This window comes from Salvelinus alpinus, chromosome 34 (genome assembly GCF_045679555.1).
Source record: "Salvelinus alpinus chromosome 34, SLU_Salpinus.1, whole genome shotgun sequence".
NCBI classification, from domain to species: Eukaryota; Metazoa; Chordata; class Actinopteri; order Salmoniformes; family Salmonidae; genus Salvelinus; species Salvelinus alpinus.
In genome coordinates this window covers 23,313,229-23,336,619 of record NC_092119.1, presented here as the reverse complement: position 1 = coordinate 23,336,619, position 23,391 = coordinate 23,313,229, and the positions used below count along the sequence as shown (strand labels likewise).

General features: G+C 44.5%; 1 protein-coding gene across 2 annotated transcripts in view; it reads left to right on the top strand.

The window, feature by feature from the left end:
• Positions 1-23,391, top strand: part of LOC139563845 (sprouty-related, EVH1 domain-containing protein 1-like) — a 92,407-nt gene that overhangs the window by 55,648 nt on the left and 13,368 nt on the right. For both annotated transcript variants that reach the window (XM_071382788.1, XM_071382787.1), the window contains 2 exons: positions 15,053-15,221; positions 20,707-20,753. In XM_071382788.1, coding sequence (XP_071238889.1) covers positions 15,053-15,221; positions 20,707-20,753 — 216 coding nt within the window. The remainder of the gene's footprint in view (positions 1-15,052; positions 15,222-20,706; positions 20,754-23,391) is intronic.

Genomic DNA, 23,391 nt, shown 5'->3' with positions numbered 1-23,391 from the left:
TGACCATTTCCTTTGACAAGAATTAATAGGTGACTGACTGTCTTTTAAGTATCGTAGATAAGTGGCTCCTGCCTGCTAAGACACTTCGATTATAACTGTCTATTCTGAGCCTGGGCCACCGTGCTATATAGAGCATGATTCTGGTGATGTCACCCACCCCAGGGGCTTGTTAAAGCGGGAGGTCCAAACCACCATTTTACTAGAGAGGCAATGGGAACAAGGGAAGAGATGGAGAGGAGGTAAAAGAGATCGCCAGTCAAACTGTAAGAAATGGAGGGCGACAAAATAAAGAGACTGAAAGAAAGAGAAAGTGAGGGAGAGACAGAGAGATGAGGTGGTGACTGCAATGTTGGGGGGGGGGGGATCTGCCTATAAGCGCAATGATGCGGCACAGAGTGTACTGATGAGTCAGCTGGCTCCTGATATTGCCAGCAATGGGACTTCTCTCTCTCGCTGAGTCCTCTCGCTCTGTGTTTTCGCTCTCTCTCTCTCTCTTCTGTTCTCTCTCTTTCTGTTCTCTTTCTCTCTTTCTGTTCTCTCTCTGTGTTTTTGCGCTCTCTGTTCTCTCAATTAAATTCAGAGGGCTTTATTGGCATTGGAAATGTATGTTTACATTGCCAAAGCAAGTAAAATGGACAATAAACAAAGTGAAATAAACAATATAAAATTAACTGTAAACATTACACTCAACGTTCCAAAGGAATATCCTCCCGGACGAGCTAAATACTTCTATGCTCGCTTCGAGGCAAGTAACACTGAAACATGCATGAGAGCACCAGCTGTACCGGAAGATTGTGATATCACACTCTCCGCAGCCGATGTGAAGTAAGACCTTTAGACAGGTCAACATTCACAAGGCCGCAGGGCCAGACGGATTACCAGGACATGTACTGTGAGCATGCGCTTACCAACTGGCAAGTGTCTTCACTGACATTTTTAACCTCTCCCTGTCCGAGTCTGTAATACCAACATGTTTCAAGCAGACAACCATAGTGCCTGTGCCCAAGAACACTAAGGTAACCTGCCTAACTGACTACCGACCTGTAGCACTCACGTCTGTAGCCATGAAGTGCTTTGAAAGGCTGGTGTTGGCTCACATCAACACCATCATCCCAGAAACCCTAGACCCACTCCAAATTGCATATCGCCCCAACAGATCCACAGATGATGCAGTCTCTATTGCACTCCACACTGCCCTTTCCCACCTGGACAAAAGGAACACCTATGTGAGAATGCTATTCATTGACTACAGCTCAACGTTCAACACCATAGCGCCCTCAAAGCTCATCACTAAGCTAAAGACCCTGGGACTAAACACCTCCCTCTGCAACTGGATCCTGGACTTCCTGACAGGCCACCCCCAGGTGGTAAGAGTAGGCAACAACATATCCGCCACGCTGATCCTCAATACAGGGGCCCCTCAGGGATGCTTGCTCAGCCCCCTCCTGTACTCCCTGTTCACGCATGACTGCACGGCCAGGCATGATTCCCAACACCATCATTAAATTTGCCAATGACACACCAGTGGTAGGCCTGATCACGGACAGCAACGAGACAGCCTAGAGGTAGGAAGGAGGTCAGAGACCTGGCCGTGTGGTGCCAGGACAACAACGTCTCCCTCAATGTGATCAAGACAAAGGAGATGATTGTGGACTACAGGAAAATGGGGACCGAGCACGCCCCCATTCTCATTGACGGGGCTGCAGTGGAGCAGGTTGAGAGCTTCAAGTTACTTGGTGTTCACATCACCAACATACTAACATGGTCCTAGCACACCATGACAGTCGTGAAGCGGGCACGACAAAACCTATACCCTCTCAGGAGACTGAAAAGATTTGGCATGGCTCCTCAGATCCTCAAAAGGTTCTACAGCTGCACCATCGAGAGCATCCTGGCTGGTTGCATCACTGCCTGGTATGGCAACTGCTAGGCCTCCGAACGCAAGGCACTGCAGAGGGTAGTGCGAACGGCCCAGTACATCACTGGGGCCAAGCTTCCTGCCATCCAGGACCTCTACACTAGGCGGTGTCTGAGGAAGGCCCTAAAAATTGTCAAACTCCAGCCACCTTAGTCATAGACTGTTCACTCTGCTACCACACGGCAAGCGGTACTGGAGAGCCAAGTCTAGGTACAAGAGGCTTCTAAACAGCTTCTACCCCCAAGCCATAAGACTCCTGAACATCTAGTCAAATGGCTACCCAGACTATTTGCATTGCTCCCCCACCCTACCCTCTCCACCCTCCCATCTCCACACCAATGCCACTCTCTGTCGTCATCTATGCATAGTCACTTTAACTCTACCTACATGTACATACTACCTCAACTAACCGGTGCCCCTGCACATTGACTCTATACCGGCACCCCCCGTATATATATATTTTTTCTGCTGCTTTTTAATTGCTTGATACTTTTCTCTTATTGTACTGTTGGTTAGGGGCTCGTAAGTAAGCATTTCACTACACCTGTTGTATTCGGCGCATGTGACTAATAAAATTTGATTTGATTTTGAATATTTTTATTTGATTTATTTCACCTTCGTTTAAGTAGGTCAGTAGAGAACATGTTCTCATTTACAACTGTGACCTGGCCAAGATAAAGCAAAGCAGTGTGACACAAAAACAGAGTTACATGGGATAAACAAACGTACAATCAATAACACAATAGAAAATTATATATACATTTTACTACATATACAAAATGTAGTAAGATTAGAGAGGTAAGGCAATAAATTGGCCATAGTGGCAAAATAATTACATTTAGCAATTAAACACTGGAGTAATAGATGTGCAGAAGATGAATGTGCAAGTAGAAATACTGGGGTGCAAAGGAGCAAGAAATAAATAACAATATGGGGATGAGGTAGTTGGGTGGGCTATTTACAGATGGGCTGTGTACAGGTGCAATGATCGGTAAGCTGCTCTGACAGCTAATGCTTAAATTTAGTGAGGGAGATGAGTCTCTAGTTTCAGTCATTGGCAGCAGAGAACTGGAAGGAAAGGTGGCCAAAGAGGAGTTGGCTTTGGGTGTGACCAGTGAAATATACCTGCTGGAGCGCGTGCTAAAGGTGAGTGCTGGTATGGTGACCAGTGAGCTGAGATAAGGCGGGGCTTTACCTAGCAAAGACTTATAGATGACCTGGAGCCATTGGGTTTGGCAACGAATATGAAGCGAGGTCCAGCCAACGAGAGCATACAGGTGGTGGGTAGTATATAGGGCTTTGGTGACAAAACGGATGGCACTGTGACAATGTCAAATGTCATATTATGGTTATATACAGTGTTGTAACGATGTGCAAATAGTTAAAGTACAAAAGGGATAGTAAATAAACATAAATATGGTTTGTATTTATAATATTTGTTCTTCACTGGTTGCCCTTTTCTTGTGGCAACTGGTCATAAATGTTGCTGCTGTGATGGCACACTGTGGTATTTCACCCAATAGATACAGTTGAAGTCGGAAGTTTACATTCACTAAGGTTGGAGTCATTAAAACTAGTTTTTCAACCACTCCATAAATGTCTTGTTAACAAACTATAGTTTTGGCAAGTCGGTTAGGACATCTACTTTGTGCATGACACAAGTATTTTTTCCAACAATTGTTTACAGATTATTATTTCACTTATAATTCACTGTATCACAATTCCAGTTGGTCAGAAGTTTACATACACTACGTTGACTGTGCCTTGGAAAATTCCAGCAAATTATGTCATGGCTTTAGAAGCTTCTGTTATGCTAATTGACATAATTTGAGTCAATTGGAGGTGTACCTGTGGATGTATTTCAAGACCTACCTTCATACTCAGTACCTCTTTGTTGACATTATGGGAAAATCAAAAGAAATCAGCCAAGACCTCAGGAAAACAATTTGTAGACCCCCACAAGTCTGGTTCATCCTTGGGAGCAATTTCCAAATGCCTGAAGGTACCACGTTAATCTGTACAAACAATAGTACGCAAGTATAAACACCATGGGACCACAAAGCCGTCATAACGCTCAGGAAGGAGACGCGTTCTGTCTCCTAGAGATGAACTTACTTTGATTTGAAATGTACAAATCAATCCCAGAACAGCAGCAAAGGACCTTGTGAAGATGCTGGAGGAAACAGGTACAAAAGGATCTATATCCACAGTAAAACGAGTCCTATATTGACATAACCTGAAAGGCCGCTCAGCAAGGAAGAAGCCACTGTTCCAAAATCGCCTGCAAATGGGGACAAAGATCGTCCTTTTTGGAGAAATGTCCTCTGGTCTGATGAAACAAAATTAGAATGTTTGGCCATAATGACCATCGTTATGTTTGAAGAAAAACGTGGGACGCTTGCAAGCCCAAGAACACCATCCCAAACGTGAAGCACAGGGGTGGCAGCATCATGTTGTGGGGGTGCATGGCTGCAGGACGTACAGGTGCACTTCACAAAATATATGGCATCACTAGGAAGGAAAATTATGTGGATATATTGAAGCAACATCTCAAGACATCATTCAGGAAGTTAAAGCTTGGTCGCAAATGGTTCTTCCAAATGCACATTGACCCCAAGCATACTTCCAAAGTTGTGGCAAAATGGCTTAAGGACAACAAAGTCAAGGTATTGGAGTGGCCATCACAAAGCCCTGACCTCAATCCTATAGAAAATTTGTGGGCAGAACTGAAAAAGCGTGTGCGAGCAAGGAGGCCTACAAACCTGACTCAGTTACACCAGCTCTGTCAGGAGGAATTGGACAAAATTCACCCAAGTTATTGTGGAAGGCTACCTGAAATGTTTGACCCAAGTTAAACAATTTAATGGCAATGCTACTAAATACTAATTGAGTGTATGTAAACTTCTGATCCACTGGGAATGTGGGTTAAACCTGAAATAAATCATTCTCTCTACTATTCTTCTGACATTTCGCATTCTTAAAATAAAGTGGTGATCCTAACTGACCTAAAATGTAATTTTTTACTAGGATTAAATGTCAGGAATTGTGAAAAACTGAGTTTAAATGTATTTGGCTAAGGTGTATGTAAACTTCCAACTTCAGCTGTTTGTGAGTTTATCAAATTGTGGATTTGTTTTTTTTTAATTCTTTGTGGGTTTGTGTAATCTGAGGGAAATATGTATCTCTAATACATTTGGCAGGAGGTTTGGAAGTGCAGCTCAGTTTCCACCTTAATTTGTGGGCAGTGCCTACAGTGGTCTCTCTCAATAGCAAGGCTATGCTCACTGAGTCTGTACATAGTCAGATTTCCTTAATTTTTGGTCAGTCAGTGGTTAGGTATTCTGCCACTGTGTAATATGTGTTTAGGGCCAAATAGCATTCTAGTATGCTCTGTTTCTTTGTTAAATTACTTGACACATTGGAAATAATTATATGGTTTGTAATAATTGTGTTGCTGTCCTGGGGCTCTGTGGGGTCTGTGTTTTTGAACAGAGCCCCAGGTTCATCTCTGTAGGTGATGGCTTTGTTATGTAAGGTTTTGGGAATCACTTTCTTTTAGGTGATTGTAGAATTTAACGTCTCTTTTCTGGATTTGGATAATTAGCGGGTATCGGCCTAATTGTGCTCTGCATGCATTATTTGGTGTTTTACGTTGTAGACAGAGGATAGTTTTAAAGAATTCCCTCATGCAGTCTCAATTTGGTGTTTGTCCCATGAATTCTTGGTTGGTGAGTGGACCTCACAAACATAAAGGGCAATTGGTTCTATAACTGATTCAAGTATTTTTATCCAGATCCTAATTGGTATGTTGGTTTTTATATTCCTTTTGATGGCATAGAAGGCCCTTCTAGCCTTGTCTCTCAGATTGTTCACAGCTTCGTGGATGTTACCTGTGGCGCTGATGTTTAGGCCAAGGTATATATAGTTTTTTGTGTGGTCTATGGCAACGGTGTCTAGATGGATTTTGTATTTGTGTTCCTGGCAACTGGACCTTTTTTGGAACACCATTTTTTCTGTTACTGAGATTTACTGTCAGGGCCCAGGTCTGACAGAATCTGTGCAGAAGATCTAGGTGCTGCTGTAGGCCCTCCTTGGTTGGGGACAGAAGCACCAGATCATCAGCCAACTGTAGACATTTGACTTCACATTTTAGTAGGGTGAGGCTGGGTGCTGCAGACTGTTCTAGTGTCCTCGCCAATTCGTTGATATATACGTTGAAGAAGGTGGGGCTTAAGCTGCATCCCTGTTTCACCCCACGGCCCTGTGTAAATATATGTGTGTTTTTTGCCAATTTTTAACCACACACTTGTTTGTGTACATGGATTTTATAATGTTGTGTGTTTTTCCCCCAACACCACTTTCCATCAATTTGTATAGCAGACCCTCATGCCAAATTGAGTCTCAAGCTTTTTGGAAATCAACAGAGCATGAGACTACTTCACTTTTGTTGTGGTTTGTTTGTCAATTAGTGTGTGCAGGGTGAGTACATGGTCTGTCGTACGGTAATTTGGTAAAAAGCCATTTTGACATTTGCCCTGTACATTGTTTTTAGTACATCTGCTTTTAATGATAATGCAGAGGATTTTCTGTTGGTTGCTGTTGACGCATGTCCCACGTTAGTTATTGGGGTCAAATTTGTCTCCACTTTTGTGGATTGGTGTGATCAGTTCTTGGTTCCAAATATTGGGGAAGATGCCAGAGCTAAGGATGATGTTAAAGAGTTTAAGTATAGCCAATTGGAATTTGTGGTCTGTTTATTTTATCATTTCATTCAGGATACCATCAACACCATAGGCCTTTTTCGCATGGAGGGTTTGTATTTTGTCCGGTAGTAAATTCAATGTAAATGGAGAATCCAGTTGGTTCTGGTAGTCTTTAAGTTGATTCTAAGATTAGTATTTGATCATGTACAGTACCAGTCAGAAGTGTGGACACACCTAATCATTCAATGGGTTTTTCTTCATTTTGTACTATTTTCTACATTGTAGAATAATAGTGAAGACATCAAAACTATGAAATAACACATGGATTCATGTAGTAACCTTTTTTTTTTTTTTTTACAAATCTAAATATACTTTATATTCTTCAAAGTACCCACCCCTGGCCTTGATGACAGCTTTGCACACGCTTGACATTCTCTCAACCAGCTTCACTTTGAATGCTTTTCAAACAGGCTTGAAGGAGTTCTCATATATGCTGAGCACTTGTTGGCTGCTTTTTCTTCACTCTACGGTCCAACTCATCCCAAACCATCTCAATTGGGTTGAGTTCTGGTGATTGTGGAGGCCAGGTAATCTGATGCAATGCTGCATCACTCTCTTTCTTGGTCAAATAGCTCTTACCTCCAGGCTGTGTGTGTTGGGTCATTGTCCTGTTGAACAACAAATTATAGTCCCACTAAGCGCAAAACAGATGGGATGACGTATCGCTGCAGAATGCTGTGGTAGCCATGCTGGTTAAGTGTGCCTTGAATTCTAAATAAATCACTGACAGTGTCACCAGCAAAGCACCATTACACCTCCTCCATGCTTCACGGTGGGAACAACACATGCAGAGATCATCTGTTCACCTACTCTGTGTCTCATAAAGACACAGCGGTTGGAACCGAAATTCTCAAATTTGGACTCACCAGGCCAAAGGACAGATTTCCACCGGTGTTTCTTGGCACAAGCAAGTCTCATCTTCGTATTGGTGTCCTTTAGTAGTGGTGTCTTTGCAGCAATTCGACCATGAAGGCCTGATTCACACAGTCTCCTCTGAACAGTTTATGTTGATGTGTCTGTTACTCACATTTATTTGGGCTGAAATCTGAGGTGCCGTTAACGCTAATGAGCTTGTCCTTGCAGCAGAGGTAACTCTGGGTCTTCCTTTCCTGTGGTGGTCCTCATGAGAGCCAGTTTCATCGTAGCGCTTGATGGTTTTTGCGACTGCACTTGAAGAAACTTTCAAAGTTCTTGAAATGTTCCGGATTGACTGACCTTCATGTCTTAACGTAATAGTCTCTTTGCTTAGTTGAGCTGTTCTTGCCATAATATGGACTTGGTCTTTTACCGAATAGGGCTATGTTCTGTATACCACCCCTACCTTGTCATGAACATAACTGATTGGCTCAAACGCATTAAGAAGGAAAGATTCTTTCCACTCTGTTCTTTCTCTCTTTCTGTTCTCGTTCCCTCCGTCTCTGTTCTCGGTCTCTCTCTCTGGTCTCTGTCCTCTTCTCTTCCCCCTTTTTCTCTTTCTGTTCTCTCTCCCTCTGTTCTGTGTACTCTCTCTCCGCCTCTGTTCCCCCCCTCTCTCTCTCGCTCTATTTTGCTCGCTCACTGTTCTCTCTCTCTGTTCTTTGTTCTTTCTCTCTCTCCCCTCTCTCTGTTCGCTCTTCCTCTCCCTCGGTCTCTGTTCTCTCTCTCTCTCATTTGTTCTTTCTCTCTGTTCGCTTTCTCTCTCTGTTCTCTCTTTCAGTTCTCTCTGTTCTCTTCCCCCCTCTTTCTCTTTCTCTCTCTTTGTTGTCTTTCTCCCTCGCTCTGTTCTCTCCCTCGTTTGCTCATTCTCTCTCTCCGCTCTCTACTCACACTCTCTCTCTGTCCTCTTCTCCCTCTGTTCTCTGTGTTCTTTCTCTCCACCTCTCTCTGTTCTGTGTTCTCTCTCCACCTCTCTCTGTTCTCTCTCTCACCTCTCTCTGTTCTCTCCCTTGCTCTGTGTTCTCTGTTCTCTTTGTGTTCTTTCTCTCTCCCTAGCTTGCGCTCTGTGTTCTCTGTTCTCTCTCGCTTACTATATTCTCTTTGTTCTCTCTCTCGTTCTCTCTCTGTTCTCTTTCCGTTGTCGCTCTCCGCTCTCTCTGTTCTCTCGCTCTCTCTGTGTTTTCTCTGTTCAGACTTTCTCTATCTCTCTCTGTTCACACTTTCTCTCTCTGTTCACTCTCTCTTCACTCTCTCTCTCTCTCTGTTCACACTCTGTTCTCTTACTCTTCTCTCTCTCGCTCTGTTCTCTGTGTTCTTTCTGTCTCTCCCTAGCTTGTGCTCTCTGTTCTCTCGGTTCTTTCTCGCTCTCTATATTCTCACTCCGCTCTCTCTCTCTGTTCTCTTTCCGTTCTCGCTCTCCCCTCTCGCTGTCTCTGTGTGTTTGCTCACTCTCTCTCTGTTTTCTCTGTTAACTTCTACTTGGTATTCATCCCGGATCCGGGAGCACCCTCATCAGTAAAAAAGCTGACTAGCATAGCCTAGCATATCGCCACAAGTAAATACTAGCATCTAAATATCATGAAATCACAAGTCCAAGACACCAGATGAAACACATCTTGTGAATCCAGCCATCATTTCCGATTTTTAAAATGTTTTACAGGGAAAACACAATATGTATTTCTATTAGCTAACCACGATAGCAAAAGACCCAACCGCATATTTTCACCATTTTTTTACTGCATAGGTAGCTATCACAAATTCGACCAAATAAAGATATAAATAGTCACTAACCAAGAAACAACTTCATCAGATGACAGTCTGATAACATATTTATTGTATAGCATATGTTTTGTTCGAAAAATGTGCATATTTCAGGTATAAATCATAGTTTTACATTGCAGCCACCATCACAAGTCTCACCAAAGCAGCTAGAATAACTACAGAAACCAACGTGAAATACCTAAATACTCATCATAAAACATTTATGAAAAATACACGGTGTACAGCAAATGAAAGACAAACATCTTGTGAATCCAGCCAATATTTCAGATTTAAGTGTTTTACAGCGAAAACACAATATAGCATTATATTAGCTTACTACAATAGCCTACCACACAACCGCATTCATTCAAGGCACGTTAGCGATAGCGAATAAACCAGCAAAAGATATAAATTTTTTCACTAACCTTCTCAAACTTCATCAGATGACAGTCCTATAACATCATATTACACAATACATATATGGTTTGTTCGAAAATGTGCATATTTAGCGGTACAATTCGTGGTTGAACAATGTGAATACTAGCCAAACTGCACAAAATAATCCGGATATATTTCTGACACTCACATCATCTAATCAAATAACTAATCATATACTTTACTAAAAAAATACAGGTTGGACAGCAAATGAAAGATACACTAGTTCTTAATGCAACCGCTGTGTTAGATTTAAAAAAATAACCTTAGTACGACATACAGCTTACGTTATAGCGAGACAGCGCACAAAATCTGGGCAGAATATAGTCTAAACATTTTCGACAGAAATACGAAATAATATCATAAATGGTTCCTACTATTTGATGAGCTTCCATCAGAATCTTGTACAAGGTGTCCTTTTTCCAGAATAATCGTTGTTCGGTTGTAGAATGTCGTCTTCATCTGTCGATTTAGCTAACAAAGCTGGCCATGCGGCACGGAAGTGCCCAACTCACCAGAACGCATAACAAACAAAATACCGAAAATCGCAATCAACTGATATAAACTGATATAAGTCGGTTTAATATAACTAGTTTATGATGTTTTTAACACATATATCAAATAAAATCAGAGCCGGATATATCTAACTTCTAAAACGAAAGCTTTTCTGAACGCAATGCAGAGGTCCCTCTTGCGTCAAGCCAAACGGTGAAAAGACCAGACCCACGGTTCCAAGAGGTCTTGTTCGGCCTCAGATCTAGCTAGACACCCCATTCCAACTCTCACTGCCTACTGACATCTAGTGGAAGGCGTATGCAGTGCATGTAGACCCATAGATTCCATGCAAATTAATAAACTGACCCTGGAACAGAGCCCTCGATTTCAGATTTCTCACTTCCTGACAGGAAGTTTGCTGCAAAATGAGTTGTTTTACTCACAGATATAATTCAAACGGTTTTAGAAACTAGAGAGTGTTTTCTATCCAATAGTAATAATAATATGCATATTGTACGAGCAAGAATTGAGTACGAGGCAGTTTAATTTGGGAATGATTTTTTACAAAGTGGAAATAGCGCCACCCCTATTGAGAAAAGGTTAACACTCTCTCTCTCTGTTCACTCTCTCTCTCTGTTCACTCTCTCTCTCTGTTCACTCTCTCGCTCTGTTCACACTCTCTCTCTCTGTTCACACTCTCTCTCTGTTCACACTCTCTCTCTGTTCACACACTCTCTATCTGTTCACTCTCTCTACTCTCTCTGTTCACACTCTCTCTCTCTGTTCACTCTCTCTCTCTCTCTGTTCACTCTCTCTACTCTCTCTGTTCACTCTCTCCTCTCTCTCTGTTCACTCTCTCTCTCTCTCTGTTCACTCTCTCTCTCTCTCTGTTCACTCTCTTTACTATCTCTGTTCACTCTACTCTCTCTGTTCACACTCTCTCTCTCTGTTCACACTCTCTCTCTCTGTTCACACTCTCTCTCTCTGTTCACTCTCTCTCTCTGTTCACTCTCTCTCTCTGTTCACTCTCTCTGTTCACACTCTACTCTCTCTGTTCACTCTCTACTCTCTCTCTGTTCACTCTCTCCTCTCTCTCTGTTCACTCTCTCCTCTCTCTCTGTTCACTCTCTCCTCTCTCTCTGTTCACACTCTCCTCTCTCTGTTCACTCTCTCTACTCTCTCTGTTCACTCTCTCCTCTCTCTCTGTTCACTCTCTCCTCTCTCTCTGTTCACTCTCTCTCTGTTCACTCTACTCTCTCTGTTCACTCTCTCTCTGTTCACTCTCTCCTCTCTCTCTGTTCACTCTCTCTACTCTCTCTGTTCACACTCTCTACTCTCTCTGTTCACACTCTCTCTCTCTGTTCACTCTCTCCTCTCTCTCTGTTCACTCTCTCCTCTCTCTGTTCACTCTCTCTACTCTCTGTGCACTCTCTCCTCTCTCTGTTCACTCTCTCCTCTCTCTCTGTTCACTCTCTCCTCTCTAATATGCATATATTAGCAACTGGGACTGAGGAGCAGGAGGTTTACTCTGGGCACCTCTGGGCACCTTTTCATCCAAGCTACTCAATACTGCCCCTGCAGCCATAAGAAGTTAACACATAAATTAATAAAGATAAGAGATCGTACAAACTAAGAGGACTCTGCCCCAGTTATTCTATATGCATGGGAAGTCGTTTTTGTAATTAGTTTATAGATTTAGCATTGCTGCTTGGTAGAATATCAAATGGATAACTGAATGAATGATGTGGCATTTATCTCTGTGATTTGGTGTGTCTGCTGTTTGGTGTCTGCTTGTCCTCTGCTCTCACACAGAGAAACAGACCTGTCCTCTTGATAACATCAGAGTGGAATCAGTCCTCCCCCTGTCACAAAAGCCAGAGTGCAACTACAAACTCCCCCAATCTGTTAAGACTCACTCTGAATTCAATTAATCTTCTCTCTTCTCTTTACCAATCCCTCTCTCGCGCCACCTCTGTCTCCTACATACATAGGTTCTTAATTTGATCACCCTGTTGCAGGATAACTTAGTGTATTTGAGGTTTAAAAAGGCTTCTACAGTTTTTTATTTCCACTTTTTAAATTTGACTTGATTTTCCCTTACTAAAAATGTACCGCTACAAAATTGTCCACACATAATAATTCACATTTCCTGTTGCTGCATGATTATTTTCCTGCTGTAGGAGACTGGCTCAAATGAAGATCCAGCATTTGTATTTTCTTTCTCCCTCGCTCTCTCTCTGTCTCTCTCGCTCTCTCTCTGTCTCTCTCGCTCTCTCTCTGTCTCTCTCGCTCTCTCTCTCTCTTCTCTCTGGTCTCTCTCTGTTCTCTCGCTCTCTCTCTGTTCTCTCGCTCTGGTCTCTCTGTTCTCTCTCTCTGGTCTCTCTGTTCTCTCTGTTCTCTCTCTCTGTTCTCTCTCTCTGGTCTCTCTCTGTTCTCTCTGGTCTCTCTCTCTGGTCTCTCGCTCTCTCTGGTCTCTCGCTCTCTCTGGTCTCTCGCTCTCTCTGGTCTCTCGCTCTCTCTGGTCTCTCGCTCTCTCTGGTCTCTCGCTCTCTCTGGTCTCTCGCTCTCTCTGGTCTCTCGCTCTCTCTGGTCTCTCGCTCTCTCTGGTCTCTCGCTCTCTCTGGTCTCTCGCTCTCTCTCTCGGTCTCTCGCTCTCTCTGGTCTCTCGCTCTCTCTGGTCTCTCGCTCTCTCTGGTCTCTCTCTCGGTCTCTCTGGTCTCTCTCTCGGTCTCTCTCTGGTCTCTCTCTGGTCTCTCTCTCGGTCTCTCTCTGGTCTCTCTCTCGGTCTCTCTCTGTTCTCTCTCTGTTCTCTCTCTCTGGTCTCTCTCTGGTCTCTCTCTGTTCTCTCTCTCTCTCTCTGTTCTCTCTCTCTGGTCTCTCTCTGGTCTCTCTCTGTTCTCTCACTCTCTCTATGTTCTCTCTCTCTGTTCTCTCTCTCTGGTCTCTGTTCTCTCTCTGGTCGCTCTCTGTTCTCTCGCTCTCTCTCTGTTCTCTCTCTCTGGTCTCTCTCTGTTCTCTCTCTCTGTTCTCTCTCTGGTCTCTCTCTCTGTTCTCTCTCTGGTCTCTCTCTCTGTTCTCTCTGTTCTCTCTCTCGGTCTCTCTCGGTCTCTCTCTCGGTCTTTCTCTGGTCTCTCTCTCGGTCTCTCTGGTCTCTCTTTGGTCTCTACTCTCCACCTTTCTGTGGATCCACCTCTCTATTTCCCTGACTTGAATGAATGCGGTGTTGAGTGGCATCCTTCCTCAACGGCGATACTTCCTCTTCTCCCAGGCAAGCCGCTCACCTTACCCACTCCGGCTCCGCTCAGTCTCGCCTCCCACAATCAGCCCCAGAGGCGGACACCTCCTGCCGCCTATCTCTCCCTCCCTCCTTTCCTCCACAGGCTCTGTGTAAACACAAGGGTTTAACCCTTACTCCTCTCTTTCTCTGGGTGAGCGAGACACTCCTGTCTAATACACACCTGCATTTCCAGCTAATAGGCCTATTTGTAATAGGTGTTTTTGTGCACTACTCATGCGATCCGTCACACACCAGATATATCACAAACCCACACATTCAGCTGCCACGTATGCACTCTTATCAAACATGGACAAAGGTGACAATGATTTATATACTGACCGTCAGGATGCCATTGGGGCTTGACTTTCTTTGACTGTTGTTTTGTTTTACGGGTTTCTTATGTTATTTTTGCATAGGTACAATTAAATGTTATTACCAATCTTTTTTTATTTACTAATACTGCCGTTTTGTTAGAAAGTTGACAGTATAACACAGATTACCATGTCGTAGACAACCACCTAGTAACGGTTTCAAACATGAACGTCAAACAGAATGCACAAGTTGCCACACAACGTCGTCCCTTCCCTCCCTCATTCAACCCAACGTGCACCTTCACTCACTCAGCCCTCGTCGTCGTGCACGTTCGCCCAAAGCCTCAAAGACTAATGGTCATATCTCATTTCATTGAATCTGCCTAGAGGAAGGGCTGGAGGAAGGGCTGGAGGAAGGGCTGGAGGAAGGGCTGGAGGAAGGGCTGGAGGAAGGGCTGGAGGAAGGGCTGGAGGCCACCCAGCAGTCTTAATTAATAATATTTCTCTCTTAGTTTCTGTGCCTGGCTCCAAAACTGTTAAACTCCAGCTTTATCATTTGTAAAATAAAACCACTATATTGTAATCTGTTTTATAAATGAAGAGGGGAGGGAAAAGGGTTCATTATTTGGTTGGATTTAGAGCGTTTCAATTTATTCAGTGTTGGGACAGGGTTGTGGCTTTTCATTTCTCTCAACACGCTTCGTGTTGTAAGTAAACGGGTCACATTTAAACAGCTTAGGGTGATGAGTAAGATGGCGGTTAGATGTCTGCTCCTCAAAGTCTCCCTCAGACAGGGGTAAATAGCATAGTTTCCATGTAGTGATTTTACACTCCTATACCATGTTGGATTTCTACTTTCTACGCCTTTGCTTTTCGAGTGAGAAACTGATTTTTGGGTTTTCTATCTGCTTCTGGAGAAATCTAGACTAGATTCTGTGCTGTGTGGTTCTGTATCATATTATTCTGCCTTAAGGTAGTGGGACCAACGTTTTACCATCTGGCCAGGTAGCCTAGTGGTTAAGAGTGTTGGGCAAGTATGTTCCCTTGAGCAAGGCCCTTAACACTAATTGTTCCTGTAAGTCTCTCTGGATAAGAGCGTCTGCTAAATGACTGAAATGTCAGTGTAGAAAAATGTGAACTTCAAGTCACTAGCAGATGTCTCTCTCTCGCTGTTCAGGTTGTTCTGGAGTGTATTCTAAAGAAGGACCTGGTCTACAACAAGGTCAACCCCATATTTCACCATTGGAGGATCAACGACAAGAAGTTTGGCCTGACCTTCCAGAGTCCTGCAGACGCCAGGGCCTTCGATAGAGGGATCCGCAGGGCCATCGAAGACATCAACCAAGGTGGGTTAGGAAGGACCCTGAGCTTCAGTCCACCTCAGTACAGTCTCACCTCACAGAACATCTGCTTTTCTAGACTCCTTGCCTCTGACATTATGCCTGTGTTCGTATTAATTTGTGTGTGTTGGTTTCTATGTGTGTGTGTGTCATTGTGTGTTGTTCTATGTCTGTGACATGTAATGGTTGACCTGCCGCCTGTTCTCCTGGTGGTAGATGTGTAGTGTTGATTAGCTGTGATGACTTCCCCTGCTCCCGGCTCACTCACCTATGATTGGCTCTCCTATCTTATCTGTGCCAGCTGTCTAGGACATAAGGGCACCACTTCCTGTACAGACTGACAAGCCCGTGCCCAGACAGTCGAGTCAGAGGATAGGTCTACAAGCTGAGGGACACCTTTAGGTCAGGATAGGGGCCGTCTGGAATTTGAAGTTCAGGCTTTAAGGTACAGATATAGGATCACTCTTTTGTTGAGAATGTTCCTGCACCGCAGGAAATGCAGATGAGCTTTGGGATTTACATAAATACACTGAAACAGCAATATCAACAGTATTGCACTTTTCATGTAGCCTAATTTTAGTCAGCTAATTGCCTAACTACCGATCAAGCAACATTATCCACTAAATGTTACAATCCTGTTGCTGCAGGAATATTTTTCTGTGGAATAGGCTAGGTGGAGTTTGGGCTAGGCTAACCTGGTTGGAGATGGGCTGAAGCTAGGCTAATCTAGTTGGAGATAAGCTGGGCTCTGCTAGGTTAACCTGGATGGAGATGAGCTGAAGCTAGGTTAACCTGGTTGGAGATGAGCTGAAGCTAGGTTAACCTGGTTGGAGATGGGCTAAAGCTAGGTTAACCTGGTTGGAGATGAGCTGAATCTAGGTTAACCTGGTTGGAGATGAGCTGAAGCTAGGTTAACCTGGTTGGAGATGGGCTGAAGCTAGGTTAACCTGGTTGGAGATGGGCTGAAGCTAGTTTAACCTGGTTGGAGATGGGCTGAAGCTAGGTTAACCTGGTTGGAGATGGGCTGAAGCTAGGTTAACCTGGTTGGAGATGGGCTGAAGCTAGGTTAACCTGGTTGGAGATGGGCTGAAGCTAGGTTAACCTTGTTGGAGATGAGCTGAAGCTAGGTTAACCTGGTTGGAGATGAGCTGAAGCTAGGTTAACCTGGTTGGAGATGGGCTGAAGCTAGGTTAACCTTGTTGGAGATGAGCTGAAGCTAGGTTAACCTGGTTGGAGATGAGCTGAAGCTAGGTTAACCTGGTTGGAGATGAGCTGAAGCTAGGTTAACCTGGTTGGAGATGAGCTGAAGCTATGTTAACCTGGTTGGAGATGAGCTGAAGCTAGGTTAACCTGGTTGGAGTTGAGCTGAAGCTAGGTTAACCTGGTTGGAGATGAGCTGAAGCTAGGTTAACCTGGTTGGAGATGGGCTAAAGCTAGGTTAACCTGGTTGGAGATGAGCTGAAGCTAGGTTAACCTGGTTGGAGATGAGCTGAAGCTAGGTTAATCTGGTTAGAGATGAGCTGAAGCTAGGTTAACCTGGTTGGAGATGAGCTGAAGCTAGGTTAACCTGGTTGGAGATGGGCTGAAGCTAGTTTAACCTGGTTGGAGATGAGCTGAAGCTAGGTTAACCTGGTTGGAGATGAGCTGAAGCTAGGTTAACCTGGTTGGAGATGGGCTGAAGCTAGGTTAACCTGGTTGGAGATGAGCTGAAGCTAGGTTAACCTGGTTGGAGATGGGCTGAAGCTAGTTTAACCTGGTTGGAGATGAGCTGAAGCTAGGTTAACCTGGTTGGAGATGGGCTGAAGCTAGGTTAACCTGGTTGGAGATGAGCTGAAGCTAGGTTAACCTGGTTGGAGATGGGCTGAAGCTAGGTTAACCTGGTTGGAGATGAGCTGAAGCTAGGTTAACCTGGTTGGAGATGGGCTGAAGCTAGGTTAACCTGGTTGGAGATGAGCTGAAGCTAGGTTAACCTGGTTGGAGATGGGCTGAGGCTAGTCTACATTAACCTGGTTGGAGATGGGCTGAGGTTGATACAACAGCTTGGGACTCTGGTACGCATTTCCAGCAGAGGTAGTGCCAGAGGTAGCAAAGTCATCCAATTAGCAGGAGAGCCGCCAGCTCAGCAATCTGCCATCCAGCCTCCTGCCCTGTGTTACTCAAGACTAGACCCTGGCCTGGGCTCTACTGTATCTCGTCCGGTCCTCGGCCCTGTAGACCTGTGTTACTTAAGACTAGACCCTGGCCTGGGCTCTACTGTATCTCGTCCGGTCCTCGGCCCTGTAGACCTGTGTTACTTAAGACTAGACCCTGGCCTGGGCTCGTCCGGTCCTCGGCCCTGTAGACCTGTGTTACTTAAGACTAGACCCTGGCCTGGGCTCTACTGTATCTCGTCCGGTCCTCGGCCCTGTAGACCTGTGTTACTTAAGACTAGAACCTGGCCTGGGCTCTACTGTATCTCGTACGGTCCTCGGCCCTGTAGACCTGTGTTACTTAAGACTAGAACCTGGCCTGGGCTCTACTGTATCTCGTCCGGTCCTCGGCCCTGTAGACCTGTGTTACTTAAGACTAGAACCTGGCCTGGGCTCTACTGTATCTCGTCCGGTCCTTGGCCCTGTAGACCTGTGTTACTTAATCTTGACGCTAGGGGTCAGATTATTATTATTTTTTTAATAACGTTCACAAGGTAAACGGACTATTTCTCAGGTCCAGATCGTAGAATATGCATATAATTTAGAGATTAGGATAGAAAACACTCCAAAGTTTCCAAAACTGATTCTGCAGGCGCAAACCTGAGGAAATCTAACCCGGAAGTGATTTTTTTTATTTGATCTGTGTTTCCTTGCCCGTCTTTCTTCCATTTAAAGGGGTATCAACCAGATTACTTTTCCAATGGCTTCCTCAGGCTGTGACCAGGCTTTAGACATAGTTTCAGGCTTTTATTTTGAAAAATGAGCGAGATTTTTCAAAACGAGTCAGGTGTCCTTTGATTAGTTCCTGCGAGCGAGAGGGGTAGCTCTCCATTTTCTTTCTCTCTTTTATTGAATAGGTTACGGTCCGGTTGAAATAATATCGATTATGTTTGTTAAAAACAACCTGAGGATTGATTATAAAAAAAACATTTGACATGTTTCTACGAACATTACGGATACTTTTTGGAATTTTTGTCGAACGGAACGAGGCTTTGGTTTTCTGAACATAACGCGCAACCCAAATGGCATTTTTTTGTTATAAAAGTAATATTTATCGAACAAAAATAACATTTATTGTGTAACTGGGAGTCTCGTGAGTGCAAACATCCGAAGATTATCAAAGGTAAGCGATTCATTTTATTGTTTTTCTGACTTTCGTGACCATGCTAATTTGGGGATAGCTGTTCTAGCATTGATTGATACACTCACAAAAAATTGGATTGCTTTCGCTGCAAAGCATATTTTCAAAATCTGACACGATAGGTGGATTAACAACAAGCTAAGCTGTGTTTTGGTATATTTCACTTGTGATTGCATGATTATAAATATTTTTTGTAATATTTTGCGCCCTGCAATTCAGCGGTTGTTTAGGAAAATGATCCAGCTAAAGGGATCCGTAGCGCAGAGACGTTAAGACTAGAACCTGGCCTGGGCTCTACTGTATCTCATCCGGTCCTCGGCCCTGCAGACCTGTGCTACTTAAGACTAGAACCTGGCCTGGGCTCTACTGTATCTCGTCCGGTCCTCGGCCCTGTAGACCTTTGTTACTTAAGACTAGAACCTGGCCTGGGCTCTACTGTATCTCATCCGGTCCTCGGCCCTGCAGACCTGTGTTACTTAAGACTAGAACCTGGCCTGGGCTCTACTGTATCTCATCCGGTCCTCGGCCCTGTAGACCTGTGTTACTTAAGACTAGAACCTGGCCTGGGCTCTACTGTATCTCGTCCGGTCCTCGGCCCTGTAGACCTGTGGAGGAAACTGATGGGGTCTAACAACATCATGACAATTGTTTAAATTAATGAAGCACAATGGACTACACCAAAATAATCGTATAACTCTAGCTATGGATATTTTAGGTACGGATGATCAATACAAGCATATTAGCAGAATTAGCATTCCTGTGAATTAGCACACAGGCCTATGGGGAAGGAAAGGTGATATCTAGTCAGTTGCAGACCTGAATGCATTGAACTGAAATCTGTCTTCCAAATTGAACCCAACCCAATAATCAGAGAGGTGCGAGGGCTACCTTATCGACATCATCATCAGTGCCCAGGGAGCATTTGTTGTTGGTGGTTAACTGCCTTGCTCAAGGGCAGAATAGCAGATTTTTCAACCTTGCTGGCTACTGGAGTCGAACCAGCGACCTTTTCGGTTACTGTACCAACTCTCTTAACTGCTAGGCTACCTGCCTTTGGTCTTGTTGTCAGTCATGGGTTTATATAAGACTGCTGCCTAGCTCTCAGTGCTTGTTCTACTCCTCTCTGCATCCTCTGATCTGTTCTAGCTTCCTCGGTATTCCGCCAGTGTTGTGTAATACCTCTTCTGCACACAGGCAGGTTCCTTTGTATTCCTGTTGCATCGCTCTGCTGCCGGACTGCAGTGTGTGTGTGTGTGTGTGTTCTTCTTAGTGTATGTTTGAGTGTGTGGTGTGTCAGCCTTGCGGTCCTCTGTTGCCATGGGAACAGCTGACACATGGCCCAGGCAGCGCCGTGACCCAGCACTGGCAGAGTCGTCTCTGTCTCAACGTGCTATAGACAGACAGACGGCCTGGGTCTCACCGTAGCAGAGACTGACAGACAGGAAGATGGATACCCACACACTGTTCAATGCTCCAACAATTTTCTTCGGCCTTCTCTAAACTAACGGAGAGAGACACAGACGGACGTACAGACGGACGTACAGACGGAGGCCTGGTTTCTCCTGCTGCCTGCCTGGCTCGTTTTAAATGAGGTCTTAGTGATCCTAATTAAGTGAACTAGGAGTCTTAAAAGAGCCTCTCGATGCCTCCGGTACAAACACATTTAACTTTGGACTAATTTATTTTCCCCAAGATTTCAAGAAAAGCTTGTTTTAGACATGTTGCTAAGAGTCGGGTACGAGTTCAACAGTACGATTGACTTAGTATTCTTATCAGTACTTACTTGAAACTAGGTGTCAGTGAATGCAACATTCATGGCTTTTTAGCCTCGACTCGAGTTGCACTTTTACAAGTAGAGAGTCGATTTCATTAGGCCATGTGTCCCACTAACACAAAATAGCTTTCATTTCCCTTTTAGCTGTTCTCGGGTGAATGGAAGTCTTTGCCAACCATACCTCCCTTAATTGCTTCTCTCTTTCCTCTATCACCAGTGACGTACTTGTGGGGAGGTCTGGGGACTTGTCATTTTTAGGGACTTGGTGACGTGTGGACATACTGTATGTTACGAGAACTCTTTCTGTGTCTCTCTGTAGCTCACCTGTATCTGTGTAGCTGGAAGTCTTATTGAATATCTGATTTTCTTCTGTCTTCTCTTTTCCAGGCTGTCCTGCGTTTGACGACTCGGACTCTCTTGAAGATGGATTACAGGTGAGTCCAAAGACTGGGGTCCTCATATTCTCCATGTACCTGTGTCTCTATTTGCTAGCACTGAGGTTTGCTGTAGGACTAACTCTACTTCTCACAAGTCTAGTGTGTGTTTCAGTTCTCTTGCCGGTGCTTGAATCCAGGAAGCAGGGCAGAGGGAAATCTGTACTGCTTCAGGCCCTTCTGTCTTCTACTCTGCCAGTTGTCTTTAGGATTTGAGTCTGTTTGAACAGCCAGGGCCTTACCTTCCATTGCTGGGGAGTTGTCGAGTGTGCCCACGGCTTAGGTGTGCGCATCTGTCATCTGGTCAAAACTGATACCTGGGGGAACCCAATTGTGTAAAAATAATTGCGTGGATTATCTGAAGCCACTTGTATTTACTCATGTTCCTCGTCTGTTAATAGATTGAGCTGTGCTCAGGCGTATTGTTGGTAAGCTGATAAAGGAGTTGGTTATCACTTTATCCTCAGTCTGAGATTTCACAAGCTACAGGTGTGGTTAGCAAGGTTTTCTCAATCTGAACAAGAGGGAGTACAGGTACAGTGGGGAGAACAAGTATTTGATACACTGCCGATTTTGCAGGTTTTCCTACTTACAAAGCATGTAGAGGTCTGTCATTTTTATCATAGGTACACTTCAACTGTGAGAGACGGAATCTAAAACAAAAATCCAGAAAATCACATTGTATGATTTTTAAGTAATTCATTTGCATTTTATTGCATGACATAAGTATTTGATCACCTACCAACCAGTAAGAATTCCGGCTCTCACAGACCTGTTAGTTTTTCTTTAAGAAGCCCTCCTGTTCTCCACTCATTACCTGTATTAACTGCACCTGTTTGAACTCGTTACCTGTATAAAAGACACCTGTCCACACACTCAATCAAACAGACTCCAACCTCTCCACAATGGCCAAGACCAGAGAGCTGTGTAAGGACATCAGGGATAAAATTGTAGACCTGCACAAGGCTGGGATGGGCTACAGGACAATAGGCAAGCAGCTTGGTGAGAAGGCAACAACTGTTGGCGCAATTATTAGAAAATAGAAGAAAATAGAAGAAGTTCAAGATGATGGTCAATCACCCTCGGTCTGGGGCTCCATGCAAGATCTCACCTCGTGGGGCATCAATGATCATGAGGAAGGTGAGGGATCAGCCCAGAACTACACGGCAGGACCTGGTCAATGACCTGAAGAGAGCTGGGACCACAGTCTCAAAGAAAACCATTAGTAACACACTACGCCGTCATGGATTAAAATCCTGCAGCGCACACAAGGTCCCCCTGCTCAAGCAGGCGCATGTCCAGGCCCGTCTGAAGTTTGCCAATGACCATCTGGATGATCCAGAGGAGGAATGGGAGAAGGTCATGTGGTCTGATGATTCAAAAATAGAGCTTTTTGGTCTAAACTCCACTCGCCGTGTTTGGAGGAAGAAGAAGGATGAGTACAACCCCAAGAACACCATCCCAACCGTGAAGCATGGAGGTGGAAACATCATTCTTTGGGGATGCTTTTCTGCAAAGGGGACAGGACGACTGCACCGTATTGAGGGGAGGATGGATGGGGCCATGTATTGCGAGTTCTTAGCCAACAACCTCCTTCCCTCAGTAAGAGCATTGATGATGGGTCGTGGCTGGGTCTTCCAGCATGACAACGACCCGAAACACACAGTCAGGGCAACTAAGGAGTGGCTCCGTAAGAAGTATCTCAAGGTCCTGGAGTGGCCTAGCCAGTCTCCAGACCTGAACCCAATAGAAAATCTTTGGAGGGAGCTGAAAGTCCGTATTTCCCAGCGACAGCCCCGAAACCTGAAGGATCTGGAGAAGGTCTGTATGGAGGAGTGGGCCAAAATCCCTGCTGCAGTGTGTGCAAACCTGGTCAAGAACTACAGGAAACGTATGATCTCTGTAATTGCAAACAAAGGATTCTGTACCAAATATTAAGTTCTGCTTTTCTGATGTATCAAATACTTATGTCATGCAATAAAATGCTAATTAATTACTTAAAAATCATACAATGTGATTTTTGGGATTTTTACATGCTTTGTAAGTAGGAAAATCGGCAAAATCGGCAGTGTATCAAATACTTGTTCTCCCCACTGTATATGACGACACACCCAAGCTGATTTTGTGTTGTAGAAACAACACTGCTCCTTAACACTTCAAGTAGAAACCCCCATCAGATTTGTGACATGATGGTACAATGCGTGGTATTTGCTAAGTATACATGGCAAACTGAACCTCTTAACGAAAGTCCTTGTTTCAGAAGACCTGCCAAGCCAATCATTTAGTAGCTCCTGCTGTTCTTTAGTTCTCAGTATTTGTGAGTTTTGTGTCAATCAGTGACTCGGTGGCTGGGCTGCAGTCACCTTTGACCCCTCAGTATCTGACCTCATTCACTGAGTGGAGTAGAGAAGGTCAGAGGGTGTGAGAGGGAGGGGGAATCTGTTCATGTGGAGAGCAGCTTTAAGGAATCAGCCATACAGGAAGTCCAATGGCACCATTGTTGCTAAGCAGCAGAAGAGCAGGCGGTGGGAGAAAAGGGGGAGGGGGGTTCGGTGAGTGAGCAACTGAGGGTGTCGCCATGGTAATTTGGCATCCGAGTGTTGCGGTCTGTGACCTGAGCTACACGGACGAGAAACCG